General features: G+C 41.5%; 1 protein-coding gene across 2 annotated transcripts in view; it reads right to left on the bottom strand.

Annotated features, from left to right (window-relative positions):
• TTC13 (tetratricopeptide repeat domain 13) overlaps positions 1-15688 on the bottom strand; it is a 141983-nt gene that overhangs the window by 29945 nt on the left and 96350 nt on the right. For both annotated transcript variants that reach the window (XM_006874160.1, XM_006874159.1), the window contains 5 exons: positions 10541-10671; positions 9638-9770; positions 8362-8454; positions 5062-5145; positions 4032-4116 (listed from right to left, as the gene is read on the bottom strand). In XM_006874160.1, coding sequence (XP_006874222.1) covers positions 4032-4116; positions 5062-5145; positions 8362-8454; positions 9638-9770; positions 10541-10671 — 526 coding nt within the window. The remainder of the gene's footprint in view (positions 1-4031; positions 4117-5061; positions 5146-8361; positions 8455-9637; positions 9771-10540; positions 10672-15688) is intronic.

Below are 15688 nucleotides of genomic sequence, written 5' to 3' on the forward strand. Positions count from 1 at the left end.
AAATGCTAAAGTGGATAGAGAGAAATACTTTTAAGTGATGGTATATGGAGGGGATTATAGTCAATGTAGTGAAACAGGTTATATGAATTGTTGAATGTGAAACTGATGATGTGCCCTATAAGCTTTCACTCAATTCACAATAAAAACCTTAAATTAAAAAAAAAAAAAAGATTGAACAATCACAGATACATATGCACCCAACATGGATAGATGTGAAGAGAGAAACAGATAACACTAAATAATAAATGGAAACTTTTAACACACCATTTGTAATACTGGACAGAACATCCATCTAGAAATATCAACAAGGAACCAGAGGACCTGAATGATACTATAAACCAAGTACACTTAACAGGCATATCTAGAAGGTTTCGAAACATTCACGGGAAAAATGGAATGAAAAGAAAATAGAATTTTCCCATGAACTTTCAAAAGGTCCCTCGTATAAAACACTCCACCCCCAAGCAGCACAATATACATTCTACTCAAAAACACCTAGTACCTTCTTCAGGGCACACCACAGTTTCAGCCACACAAGAAGCAATGATACTTTTTTTTTAAAGTTGAAATCGTACAAAGTTTTTTCATAACCCTTTAGGGTAGTTTCTTTGGGGGAGGTTTTTTTTTCTCTCTCTCTTTTAAGATTTTTTAGTGTAATAAAGGGGGAATTTGAACACTGTTTGATGAGTTAATACAGTGAGTGTGACATACCACACTAAAAGGTTAAGATACACCACACTAGCTGCTCTGTAGCAGATGAGGACCTGGACTCAGCCTCATTTGCTTTGGTCCAGATTTAGAGAGGCAGATGCAGACAGTGGCTCAGAGATGCCTCATGCAACACTCTGCACATTGCAATAGATTCCTGGATCTTCTTAGAGATATATAAGTGGTGGTGGTTCACACAATTTCTAACATTCTATTTCGCAGAAATCAATCTTATCTAATACACCCCTCCTCAGTTGTCGACATAGAGTCCAAAGACCAAGTTGTTATGAAAAAATTGGCATTAGGTGAAAATAGAGGATGACCACATCAGATCACAAGATGAAGGATGACTACACATCATTAAATAACTGCTAAACTCAATACTACATAACCAAAAGGGAAGAACACACTTAGCATTTCTCAAGCTGAGGGAAGTGAAGAAAAATTCAAGCCTCGGCTTGCAATATTGAAGGATTCTATAGGCAAAATACTGATTGATGCAAAAAGAATCAAAACATTGATGCAGAAAGCATCAAAAGAAGATGGAAGGAATACACAGAGTCACTGCACCAAAAAGAAATGGTCCATGTTCAACCATTTCAAGAGGAAGCATATGATCAAGAGCCAGTGATCCTGAAGGAAGAAGTCCAAGGTGTACTGAAGCCACTGGTAAAGAACAAGGCTCTGGGAATTGATGGAATACAAATTCAAATCCTTCAGCAAACTGATGCAGCACTGGAAGCACTCACTCATCTATACCAGGAAATTTGGAAGACAACTACCAGGCCAACTGACTGGAAGAGATCCTTACTCTTGCCCATTCCAAAGAGAGGTGATTCAATGGAATGCAGAAATTATTGGACAATATCACTGATATCCCATGCGAGTAAAATTTCACTAAAGATACTACAAAAACGGCTGTAACTATACATTAATAGAGAACTTCCAAAGGTTCAAGCCAGATTCAGAAGAGGACATGGGATGAGCGATATCCAGGTGACGTCAGATGAATCTTGGCTGACAGCAGAGAAAACCAGAAGGATGTTTGTCTGTGCTTTATGAACTAAGCAAAGGCTTTCAATTGTGTGGATCATGACAAGCTATGGACAATACTGCAAAGAATGAGTATTCCAGAACACCAAACTGTGCTCATGAGGATCCTCTACATAGACCAAGAGGCAGTTGTTCAAAGAGAATAAGGGAACACCGAGTGGTTTAAATTTAGGAAAGGTATGCGACAGAGTTGTATTCTCTTACCATACTTATAGGCTGAGCAAATTCAACCTATACGCTGAACAAATAGTCCGAGAAGCTGGATTGTGTGAAGAAAAACATGGCATCAAGGTTGGAGGAAGACTCATTAACAACCTGCGATATGCAGATGATACAACCTTGTTTAATGAAAACAAAGAGGACTTAAAATACTTACTGATGAAGATCAAAGACCACAGCTTTCAGTATGGGTTGCTTGTCAGTGTAAAGAAAACAAAATTTCTCACCACTGGGCCAATAAACAGCATCCATACAAATGGAGAAAAGATAGAAGTTGTCAAAGATTTCATTTTTCGTGCATCAACCATCAACATTCATGGAAGCAGCAGTCAAGATATCAAATGATGTATTGTATTAGGCAAAGCTGCTTCACAAGACCTCTTTAAAGAGTTGAAGAGCAAAGAGGTCAGTTTGAGGACTAAGGCATGATCCTTGTCATGGCATTTTCAATAACCTCATACCCATATAGAAGTTTGATAGTGAATAAGGAAGACCATAGAAGAACTGATGCATTTGAATTATGGTGTTGGAGGAGAATATTAAAAGTACCATGGATCGTCAAAAAACCAACAGATCTATGTTGGAAGAAGTGTAGCCAGAGTGCTCCTTAGAGGACAGGATGGCCAGACTTTGTCTCTCATACTTCAGACATATTGTCAGGAGGGACCAGTCGCTGGAAAAGGATATCATGTTTGGTCAGAGAAAAAGAGGAAGACCCCCAGTGAGATGGATTGGCACAGTGGCAGCAGCAATGTGCTTGGGCATAGCAACAATTATGAGGTTGACACAGGACTGGGTAGTATTTTGTTGTGTTGTGGATAAAATCGCTATGAGTTGGTACTGACTTGATGGCACTTTTAACAGCAACATCATTACATAACAGCGAAACCAGAGAATCGTGGTCCAGCCAAATTAACCCATAACTTTAGCCATCATAGCTGGTGTTACTCCGGCCTACCACCTTGGCATTCACTACAGTTAGACAGACTCATTAATGCACAAACTACTGGGTAGCAAGTAGATCGTTTAGTACTGTCGTAAATGGGAAACGTTGGATAATGAGATAGTTGCAAAGTGAGGTATTGGTATATAACTACAAAGAGAACATTTATTCACATTTTATATAAAAGTTCAAACCACTACTTGGAAAAGCAAATTCACTTGCTGTCAGCACAATTTTTGGGTAATTATACTCTCTGGTGGATAAAAGGTTCATGACATTATAACTTTCAATTCTAGCTTACATTTCTACTTTTTAAATTTGTTTACCATTAGTTCTTATAGCTCATGTTTTCTTCTGTCTTGGATTCATTTGATGACAGTACATCCTTAAATCATTTTGACTGAGGAGAGCTGGGATTGGTATGGCCTTGTGATTGCCCAATTCCTAAAGCAACTGCCCAGTTTTATAACTGTCATGGTATGGAAGAGCCCCTGAGTACTAGTTATCCCATGGTGCACAGAAGCATAAGTCAGTTATATATATTCTTTTCTACCCCCAATGGCTGCCTTATGAAAGTAGATTTCCAGGTCTTTCTTCCACAGCACTGCTGGGTGGATTCAAACCATCCAAGCTTTTGGTTAGTTGTTGTTGTTGTTAGGTGCCATCGAGTTGGTACAGACTCATAGCGACCTTATGCACAGCAGAATGAAACACTGCCTGACCCTGGGCCAACCTCACTACTGTTGCCACGCTTGAGTCCACCGATGCTGCCACTTGGCCAAACCATCTTGTTGGGGGTCTTCCAAGCACAAACCATTTGTACCACCCAGGGACCTTCGATGGTATTCATTTTTTAAGTTTTCTTCTGTTTCCTCCATTAACTACTTCTTCACAGTTTACTTTTTCTGTTTGAGTCTGATGTGTGTATTTCATTTTATTTTGGTTATTATTCAAAGTATATTCATATCAGTGTTGTCAGGTAGTATGCATTTAAAAACATTTATGGCATAATGTTAACAAACATGCACTTAACAATTAGGTGTTCTTTTTAAAAGTACTGTAGATTCACTCTCTCCAAAAACACCTATGGAAATTTTGATAGATTTACCTTCATAATTGGAAGAAGGTCTTCTACTCTGTGAACCTTTTCCAGAGCTTCTCTAACTTCTAACAATCCTTTGGGATTATTAGCTCTTAAAAAGGAAAAAGACAGATGGCAATTGACATCAATGCAAAAACATAATAATTAGTTATGTTATTACTTCTAATTTAAACACATTTTCTTTCATTATGAGTAATTAATATTCAAAATGGTGACCCACAACTAAAGTTTCTAAACCATGGAATAGCTTCACCTTAATGATTCTGGGGCTGCATGAAAAAATTAAGGAAATTATGAGTAACTCATCAAAAATGGGGTAATAGGAAAAAGCACAATGAGTTGACAGAGTTTGTATAGATATAAATATACTGGCTTGGGTTTGGTTATAAAGCCTTGATTCTCTTATACCAAGTCTGAAATTAAATTAAATTATTTTTCTTTTTAAAATTGCTCAAGTGGAAGTAGTTTAAACCAATTTTGTACTTATTTGGTGATAACTAATCATTCAAATTTTTCTCCTAGTGTTCTATCTATACCATTGTTGTTGTTAAGTGCCGTTCCGACCCATAGCCACCCTGAACAAGGTTTCCAAGGCTGTGAATCTTTATGGGAACAGAAAGCCTCATCTTTCTCCCATGGAGCAGCTGGTAGTTTCGAACTGCTGACCTTGTGGTTCACAGCCCGATTCGTAACCACTATGCTACCAGAATTGCCTTTTATTGTGAGGAAACTGAATATTAGTTTGAAATTCATAATCGGTTAATTGAAACATTTTTTCTTTGTAGAGTAAAAAGACTAAGAAGTCACAACACTGTCTATAAAGTTCAAAACACTCAGTTGGGGTGCATGGATTTCATGAAGCTATGAAAACAAACATAGTTAATAAGTGATTATAAAAGGCTTTTTAATTATAACATTACAAAAAAAACAAGATGCATTTTGTTTAGTCTATCAATGGGATTAGTTTCCAAGGCAATATAACAAATGGAAAGGCATATAAAATCAGTTAGTATGAAAATGAAAATTGAAGAATTACCCATGATAAACAAGAATTCTATCTTTAATAAAATGAAGTATTTTCTCAAAATATTCCAGGTATCTCATGTTAATCACCTGACCCCTGTAAAGAAAAGCAAACATATAGAATTGAGAATTTTTTTATGAGCGAATATGTTCAAAAACAAGATCTAATTTCAAGGTATTTACAAAAAAACAAAAACAAAACTAAGAGAGTTGATGAACATAATGTCATCAAAGCATTTTGGAAATTCATGTGTTCCCAGTTCTGACGGGAGGGGAAAAGCTCCGTCAGACTCTGAAGCAGTCCCCGATGGGAGGCACTATATGGTGGTTTGTACCTGGCCTGTCCCTGGCTCCAAAGATGCCCAATTAGGAAGGGAGGGTCTCACAGATCTCTTCACATAGCCCTTTACTTTCTCAGCAATGCACCTTTCCCCTCCCCAGTACTGTTACCTGCTGATCATTCTCCTTGGAGTCCTGGTGTGGTGCTGGGGGACAAGCTCTGGACTGCTAACCGCAAAGTTGGTGGTTCAAACCCACCAGTCAAGCATCAGAAACCCTACACAGGGTCACTATGAGTTGGAACAGACTTGATGCCACTTTAACATTTCTATCCTTCATTTTTTTCCTTTTAAAACTGTCCTCTCTCCGGGCACTCTCTCCCCTGGAATTTCTTTTGCCACTAGCTTGCTAAGAAATATGCTCAGCAAATAGCTCTCCCTGGGGTTCCACAGGCACCTCAAGTCCCAAATTCATAATCTCATGTAAGGTATTTACTCCCTTGGGTGGCACATTGCCCAGCTCTGCCCCCACTCCTGCTCACCTACGTTTTGTTCTGTTGCTCTGCCGCCTGATGGGACAGCCATGTACTGGTCACTAGCCAGATGCTCCTCTTCTAAGTCCACCCTTGCAATTCTCCAGCTGGTCTCCAGTGCTACTCACTCAACCTTCTACATTTCCATTCTTTCCTTTCAGTCCTGTACCACATATCTTACGAGACCTTTGTACTTGTTTGCCTGAACTACTGCAACTTTCTAACCATGTTCCTTGCCTCTAAGGCTGCTGGTCCCTAACTTACTCTGCTCCTCTACTGCCAAAGTGATCATCCTAACATGCAAGTCTGTTCCCTTCATTTCTCTGCTCGTAACTCTTGAATGGCTCTCCATCATTTTAAGGGCAATACAATTCCTTAGCATTGACTAGCCCTGGTGTGGTGCTGCATGATAATGCACTGGACTGCAAGGTTGGTTTAGACCGGCAGGTCAGTGGCTCAAACCCACCTCGGGAACCCTACATGGGATTGCTATGACTTGGAACCAACTGGATGGCACTCAACAACAGCATGGAATATACAATCATTTACATTTGGGCCTCTGCCTAGCTCTCTCACCCAAATCCTAACACCCCTTAATTGTAAACTAATCACCAAAAATACTGAATTAGTTATAGCTTCCTGACCACGCTTACTTCTCTCATGGGCACGACCAATCATACCACCTGGCTTTCCTTTACAACAGCTCCAGTTTTACCTGAAGCCTCAGGTAGCATTTTGTTCTCAGTGTTCCCATGCCCTACCACCATCATCACACCCACACACTGTGTAGCAAGTAGTTGTGTATCCGTCTGCTTCTTCATTACACTGGGTGCTGTGTGAAGTCAGAGACTGTGATCCGCTTCTTTACCATAATCACAAAAACCAAACCCACTGCCAAGGATGTGGCTTGAACTGCAGACCTTGTAGCTAGCAGCAGCTTAGTGCTTAACTCATGGTGCCACCAGGACTCATACAAATAGTTGCTTTCAATTAAAACTAGCTGATTAAATATATTCGTAAATGTCACAAATCATTCCATAAGAAATAGAAGTAATACACAATTCACAAAGAGAAATTTTTTTTATTTTCTAGAAAGTAATAAATCTATAAATAACATTTCCATTTAAAACCAAATCAAGCAGATAGTAATGACAGTTGAACAACATGATAAATCTAATAAATGTCACTGAATTGCATATGTAAAAAATAGTGAGATGGCAAATATCTTGTTAAGAATGTATTTACCACAATAAAAAAAAAACTTACATGTCAAAGCTGTATAAAATAGTTCCTTGATTCAGATTTCTAGATCTAGAAACATGTTAGATGTGATACAAACTACCACATTTGTATATTTTATCTAAAATTCATTAGAGTATAGGTTAATAGCATGGGTCTCCTTCCAGGTGACATTCTGCAATAGCTGTTCATCATTTATTTAGGAGTGGCCAAGCACAGGGTGGCTATGAGTGGGAACCCACTCGGTGGCACTAAACAACAACAACAGCACAGCCAACAAGGAGTCCTGGTGTAGCACTGCAGGATCAGCACTGGACTGCTAGCTACAAGATCTGAGGCTCAAATCCACAGCTGTTCCACAACAGAAAGATGAGGCTATCTGCGCCCATAGAAGATTTAACCTGTTGAAAACCCCACGGAGGACTGCTATGGGTTAGAATTGACTTGCCGCAGTCGGTGGGAGCACATGAAAAGAATCCCTGGTGGCACAGTGGTTAAAGCTCAGCTGCACAACAAAAAAAGGTTGGCAATTCAACCTTACCAGAAACTCAAAGTCAGTGAGAGATCAGATGTGGCAGTCTGCTTCCATAAGGATTGGTGTTGTTAAGTACTGTCGAGTCGGTTCTGACTCATAGCAACCCTGTATAGGGTTTCCAAGGAGTGGCTGGTACGCTTGACCCGCCAACCATGAGCTTCAAACTGACCCTTCAGTCCAGCGCATTAGCCCACAGCAGCCCACCAGGAGTCATCCATAAAGATGACAGCCCTGGAAACTCTGTGGGACAGTTCTACTCTGTGCTCTAAGGTGACTATGAGTACCTCCAGGGCGTGCAACGAGAACACGCACGTGAAAGGAAGGCTAACGAGGCAGACATTTCCACCACATCCCTGACTTGCACAGCCTCTTGACAAAACAAAACCTCTGCAACTGACGGACGTCTCAGATAGTGATTTACCCAAGCCCTTGTGTTGGGGAGAGACTGTCTTCCCCTACCACAACAGACCTGTCAAAAACTCAAGTAACACATTAATACCAGGACGGGTTGTGGTTAATGTAATGTCCTCCACCAAAGACTGAGACCCTAGGCAACAACCTGGCTGTTCACTCTTTAAATGAGCTGTGCATTCACAAGGGAAACCTTAGGAAGAGGAAGGCCTGCAGGCAGCTGTTTATCAATGCATTCCAGTATCAGATGGTCAACAGAAGAGCAGTGGGTTCCTTTACTCCCACAAAAACAGGAAAGATACCCAAAAGGTTCATACCTGATCAAATTGATGTGATTGTTAAAACCTCTGCTGAGACTTCTCGCTGGCATTTGGTCTAACCACAATACAGGCTGGTCTGGGTCAGCAATCCTATAAAACAGAGCTGGTTACAGATAAAGACCTTATATGTTCAAAAACATTAAAAAATCAAACATGTAGAAGACATCACAAAAGTAGGGAGACTACAGCTACTGCTATCTACTGATACCTAAAAAGATGATGGACAGACAAGTTTCAAACAGAGGTTCCAATTGGACCGATTCAGAAGTTCATAAAGTAGAACATTGTTTTTCTCATGAAGATGGGTATCAGAGGCTTCCCCTAAAGTATAACTGGTTAACCAAGCATACTTCAAAGATGTGGTGCCGTGGTTTAATGTGCTGGATGGATGGCAAGGTCACTTTGAACAGCAAGGTCTGCGGTTCAAGCTCACCAGCCACTCTTCAGAAACCCTATATTGGGTCGCTATGAGTTAGAACTGACTCAGCAGCAATTAATGACAGTAACGAAATTCAAGTAGATTACTTTTTTCTAGAATAAACATAACAATCCCTATTTCATAAACATTACCAAGTCAAAATCAAATCCACTGCCACTGGACTTGATCTGACTCTCAGAGACCTTACATATTTGTTTTGGAAGCTGTAAATCTTGACGGGAGCAGAAAGTCTCATCTTTCTCTCACAGAGCTGCTGGTGGATTTGAACTGCCAACCTTGTGGTTAGTAGTCTAAGAGTTATCCTACAGTGTCACCTAGGCTTTTCATAAACATCAATTAAGTGGATTTGGAAAGAATGAAGATGTTAGCAATGTCTGACAAACTTCAGGAAGGAAACTCTAATTTATATGGCCTACGGTTAGTAAAGTGCTGCAGGGTAAGAATTGGACTGCAAACCACAAAGTCAGCAGTTCAAAACCACCAGCTGCTCCTCAAAACTCTATTTAGGGTCACTATGTGTCAGAATCAACTGAAAGCAATGAGCAACACCAACAACAGTTAGTAAAAGGAGGCTGGTGGTGCAGTGGGGTCAACTCTGGGCTGCTAACTGCAAGGTCCATGGTTCGAACCCACCAGTCACTCAGAGATAAGTTGAGGCTGTCTACTCCCATACTTTGTCCTACAGGGTCACTACATGTCAGAACAGACTCCACAGCACCGGGTTTGTTTTCTTATGGTTAGTAACCAACACAGGCTTCAAACCCTCTTAACTGGAGGAAACTTACATGACTGTACAGTAGTAAGGCCTTGATTTGATTCATACTTCAACGTTACCTTCTCCATTTCACAGCAATGTCAAACACGTCTCTCCACTGCATCAGCCGCGTCTTGCCATTCATCCGCACCTTTGAGTTGGTCCATGTACGCTGCACGGCTTGCATGACTTCCAGCGCTGCCAAACCCATGGCTGCAAGACAAGACACAGAGAAACCAGAGCTTCTCCTGACACTGAGCGGCACTGGCGTTCACCTACTTTACCTTTCCCTCAGAAGAAAGAAGCGAAAGTATTGATACTATAGGATGATGGCAGAAACCATTTTGCCACAACGGTGCTACTGTTCTGAGGACACTAGAAACCCTCCCAAGCTGGTCTCCTCCCAATTCTGCCTCTTACTGAAGCAAGTGAGGGTTCTAATGTTTCTGCTGCAGGTGAATGCCCTAGACTGCAAAGTTGGTTTGAACCTCAAGATCGGAGGTTCAAGCTCACCAGCTGCTCCTCGGAAATCCTATACAGTGTTGTTATGAGTCGGAACTGACTCGGCGGAACTTAACAACAACAACAGATCTGGAGTCCTGGTGTGGCGCTGTGGGATACAGCACTGGACCTCAAGGTCAGTTTGAGCCACAAGGTCAGAAGTTCAAATTCATCAGCCGCTCCTTGGAAACCCTATACAGCATTGCCATGGGTCAAAATTGATTTGATGGAAACTAACAACAACAACACGGGGTGGTTCTGCTGTCTGATACTCAGTACTGACTTAAGATCATCTACGGCAAGAAGACAAGGCAAGAAAGTCCTTCCAGAACTCAGTGTGAAGGATTCATGCATTTCTATTCTGATCAGTACAGTTTGCACAATCCCAATATGTGATTTACAAAAAAACAAAACAAAAAAACACACAACTTGGTTGGACAATCTTTGCTCTTCTAACTAAAAGACCTCCATTCCCAGTGTACCTCTGTGTATTCTCTTATTTGGCAGGAACCCCGGTGTTTCATATTGCATCAATGATCCCAAACGATCTGCTATACAAATCAGCTCTTGGACATCAGGTTTATAACTCTCAAAATTCTGATGTAACACATCTCTGGAAGAAACAGTACATACACGATAAAGATTTTAAAAGAAGCTATTCACAAGCACAATTTCATCTGAAAAAGAATCACTTCCCCACTGACAGAGACATCAGGAAGTCTGCAACCACTTAAGTGCAAGAGTTTTGCATCCAACCACAGACAAATTAAAAGAGGAAAACATTTCAGGGCCTAGGTGCATTATTAATACCACATGCTTGCTGAAACAGATAACTCGTGTATAGTCCAGAAGGCATCTCTTACCATATTTGTCTTCAAACTTCTCCAGAATATATACCTGTGTAACTTGCCTTTTTCAATAAGCAATGTATCAACAATAGGAAGACCAAGGAAATAAAGTCAAATACATGGAAACTGAATAATATCCTGCTTAAAAGCTACTGGGTAGTGGTTGGTTGGTTGGTTATATGCTGTGGAGTCGGTTCCAACTCATAGTGACCCAGTACAGGGTTTCTGAGGCTGTAAATCTTTATGGGAGCAGAAAGCTTCATCTTTCTACCATGGAACAGCTGGTAGCTTTGAACTGCTTACCTTGAGGTTAGCAGCCCAACTTGTAACCACGTCGCTACCAGAGCTCCTCAATAGAACAAATAAAATGTGAATTCACAAACTTCCTAGAAACAAATGAGAACGAAAACACAACATACCAAAATCTTTGGGACACAGCAAAAGCAGTGTTGAGAGGACAATTTATTGCAATAAGAAGAAAGACCCCAAATCAACACATTAACACAACACGTCCAACAACTAGAAACAGACCAGCAAAGTAAACCTACAGTCAACAGAAGAAAGGAAATAATAAAGATTAGAGCAGAAATACACCAGATAGAAAACAGAAAAACTACAGAAAGAATCAATAGGACAAGAAGCTGGTTCTTCAAAATGTAAGTCAGCCCTCCCTCCCTATTTTACCCAAGTTGTATCAAACCAAGTATGACAAATAAAATTGCTACTGATTAGCTGCCAACCCGCTTGTGTTCTTATAATAAAAGCCTGGAATTCTGTTACAGGTTGGATCAGGAGCACCCCTGGTCACCCTAACTTCAGTTTTTCGCTAGGACTCCCAGGACTGAACACATAGAGACACTCACAGTCCCGATTCATGACAGTGGAAAGACAGAGCACAACCTACAGAGGGAAAAGGGACCTGAACAAGGTTTTCCAGGGGAAACCAGTCCCAAGCTCTGTAGTATCACCTCCCAGTGGTGTCACCCAGCAGTAAGCTGTGACAGCCTCTGTCAAATGGTGTCAACCAGAGCTCCTCAGAAACTCAATGGCCATGGTTTTTACTAGGGGTTGGTCACATAAGTACCTTTGCCTGGAAAGCACGCAAATTCGAGTCACAGAAGGAAAGGAGTTAAACTATATTGGTCATGGAGTCCTGGTAAGGCATTATAGGATCAGCACTGAACTGCTAACCAGAAGTTTGGTGGTTCAAACCTACCAGCCACCCCTTGGAAACGCTATAGAGGGTGACTATGAGTCAGAACCAACTCGACAGTACTTAACAACGTATATAGTTCATAGGCATCTCTGGGTGATGCACCTGGTTTAAAAGTGGACTGCTTACCACAAGGCTGGCTGTTCAAATCCACTCAGTGGTGCCTTAGAAAAAGTCCTGGTAATTTGCTTCCAGAAGCAGCATAATCCTGCTCTTGGGGTTGCAATAGTCAGGAGTCAACTCAACAACACTAACAGCAACAACATATTGTTTGTACAAACAGCTTAGGCATCTGTGCCACTTCAATCAGTTTGGGGAAATCCAAGCTCACAAACATAAGCTAGAGGCTAATCCTGGAGCAGATCTTTCCAAGGAGAGCAGTTCCGCCCTGCTAATGAACTCTTCCTGCACATGTGGACTTCTATAAAAAAAGGATGGTAGACAATACCTGTAACTTCTTTGAGAATTCCAGTTTCTTTTTATGTTTTTATTACATGATAACTGATGTGCACAAAACCACTGGGACAACTATGTAGGGCCATCCACTTGTGTGCTACTTCCCTATTCCACTCTATACTTCTTAGGCAGAGGAAACTTGAGTTTTGTATTCATAATTTAAAAACAAAACAAAAGCAGATGTTGTTAAGTGCTGTCGAGTCAGTTATGACTCACAGTGACACTGTGTAGGCTTTCTGAGGAGCAACTGTTGAGTCTGAACCACTGACCTTGTGGTTCAAACCGACCTTATGGTCGAATGCTTATCCTACATATACATATATGTACACACACATACATATACATACATACATGGAGTCCTGGTGTGGCGCTGTGGGTTAATGTTCTAGACTGCAAAGTTGGTGGTTCAAGCTCACCAGCTGCTCCTCAGAAACCCTATATAAAGTTGTTATGGGTTGGATCTGACTTGACAGTACTTAACAATAACATACACACACACACACACACATATATATCCTAAACAATACATTCTATATTTTTGTTTTTGTGCTTTATGGGAGAAATGTTATCTGGTAGTCTTCTGACTTGTTTTAATTCAACATTATATTTTAAGACCACAAACTGTCAGTTTTGTTGAACTGTGGTGACTTGTGTGTTGCTGTGAAGCTGGAAGCTTCGTCAGTAGTATTTCAAATACCAGCAGGGTCGTCCATGATAGACAGGTTACAGCAACTTTCCCAGACTCAGAGAGACTAAAAAGAGGTCTGCTGATCTATCTCTGTAAGTTAGCAAATGAAAACCTTGTGGATCACAATCAACCATTATTCCACTTGTTTGCTTTGGACACATCATCTGGCGAGGAGGACATGATGTCTGGCGAAACAGAGGACCAGTGGGGTGGAGGGAGACTCTTAGTGACACGGACTCGTTGCCACATGGAAGCCACAGGAGCCAGCAATGTTTCATGCTGTTCCACATAAGGTGAGAACTGAAGTCAGCTTGATAGCATCTGTCTCTTTCTCGCCATCCGCTTTAAGACGAATCCACGTCATTTCATGGCTCATTTATTTATAACATCCTACTGTGTGAATATGTCACACTTTTCTATTCTTCTCTTGATGGGCCTTTGGGTTGATTTCCAGTTGTTAGTTGTGAACAAACGCTGCTGTGACAAGTCTTGCATACGTCTCCTGGTAGGCATGAGCACACAGGTACCGTTCAATCCTACAGGAGCTGAGTCACGGTACTTACTCCATGATACACCCATGATCAGCTTTCTGTTTTCATTGTTACTACTGTCAGACTTCCATGGATACCAAAAGCTCTCGCATGTAGTCTTCATTTGTGAGCTGAGACATCTTTTTGTTTCATGTCACTCGTGTTTCCTCCTTTGGGAAGTTACCTGGGTATGTCTTTAGCTTCGTTGGTGGACTTTTACTTTGATAAAATCATAAATTCTGGATACAGATTCCTGATCAGTTATAAACTTTTCCGAATGTGGGTTTGTCTTTTCATTTCCAGGGCATCTTCTGATGAGCAGAGCATTAGGTTTAATGTGGTCCAACTGATGAAGCTGGATATCAGTCAATGTTTTTTGTACCCCCGTTAAGAAATTCTTCTGCACCTACATCATCTTCTAGTTAAATTCTGCTAGTCACATTTAAGACTGTTACCCACCTGAAACTGGACATCAATCTGGGCTGTCACAAGATCCATTTTTATTTTAAACCATTATTGTTGATGAGTGCCATCAAGTTGGTTCTGACTCATAGCAACCCTCTATAGGGTTTTCAAGGAGCAGCTGGTGGGTTTGAACTGCCGACCTTATGGTTCACAGTGAAGTGCTGATCCTACAGTGCCACAGCAGGAGTTCATTTTTCAACCGCATGAATACCTAATGATCCACTCTCACTTACTGAAGAGTCCAGCCTGATCTGTAGATGCCTCGGCCATGAATCCAGGCTGCCTAGATCATGCTGCTCTAGGCATTCCACTGTGCTCCTCTGCTCCACTAGCCTAACCCACTCTGCATCAGTACCACCCTCTCTTCAGCACTACAGAAGTCCTGTTAGCTAGGAAGATGAGAACCTTCCCCCCACAGGTCTTGGCCTTCATTTTCAGGAGTATCTTGATTATTCCTGATTCTTTGCTCTTTCATAAAATTGAAATAACTTTTAAATTCCTCAAAAACTACAAAGCTTTATATGGAACCTACAATTAATTTGCATAAAATTGATATTAATATTATTGCATTTTCAATCTATGAGCAAAGCCTTTTCCCCCATTTATTTATTTTCTCTAAGCAACGTTCAGTAAAGTTGGTTGTTTTTTTTAAGCTATTGTAAAAGGAAGCTTTATTGTTTTCATTTGGTCCACGGTTTGGGAGCAGAGGGGCTCCAGGGTGCTGACTATGTTGCCTCTGTGGAAGGAGAGCAAGGTTCAGGCAGAAAGTGTGCAGAGAGCAGGGAATGCTGAAGGTCCTTCACAGAAGGTCTGCGGAGAGCAGGGAATGCTGAAGGCCCTTCACAGAAGGTCTGCGGAGAGCAGGGAATGCTGAAGGCCCTTCACAGGCTGCGGGCTCCACAGGCTCTTCCGAGTAGTGCTGGAGAGTGAGCCTCTTGAAGAGGTATTCGCCCAGCCCTGCCTATAGACCGGCCAGCCTAGGGAGGTTGGTTAAATGGTCGTCCATGTTCTTGACAAGTTTCACCTTCTCTTCGAGGAAATGGTTCTCCAGAAAGTCACAGAGGTGGGGGTCTGTGTGGGTAGCACCCACAGCGTGCAGATCCAGAAGGGACGGGTTCAGGTTCTTCTCCAGGGCCAGGGCAGTTTCCGTGATGTTCAGTGTTCCTCCCCACTCATGTTGGCACGGCTTCTGCATGTTCTAGAAGAATGTGTGACCATCATACTGGTTTTGCAGATTCAGCACCCTCGTGATTCTACTTCGCCAACTTGCGGAAGGAATGTTCCATACCTTCCAAGGCCACATCATGGCGATTGAAATAGAAGCAGCCCAGAGATAGGTAGGTGGAAGAGGCCCGCAGATGCAGATCAACCAGACGGTTGACACTGGCCTCCGCTTCAGCGGAATAATTCTGACGATCTGAGAGCTCATG

The sequence above is a fragment of the Chrysochloris asiatica genome, unplaced genomic scaffold (assembly GCF_000296735.1).
Source record: "Chrysochloris asiatica unplaced genomic scaffold, ChrAsi1.0 scaffold00265, whole genome shotgun sequence".
Classification (NCBI taxonomy): Eukaryota; Metazoa; Chordata; class Mammalia; order Afrosoricida; family Chrysochloridae; genus Chrysochloris; species Chrysochloris asiatica.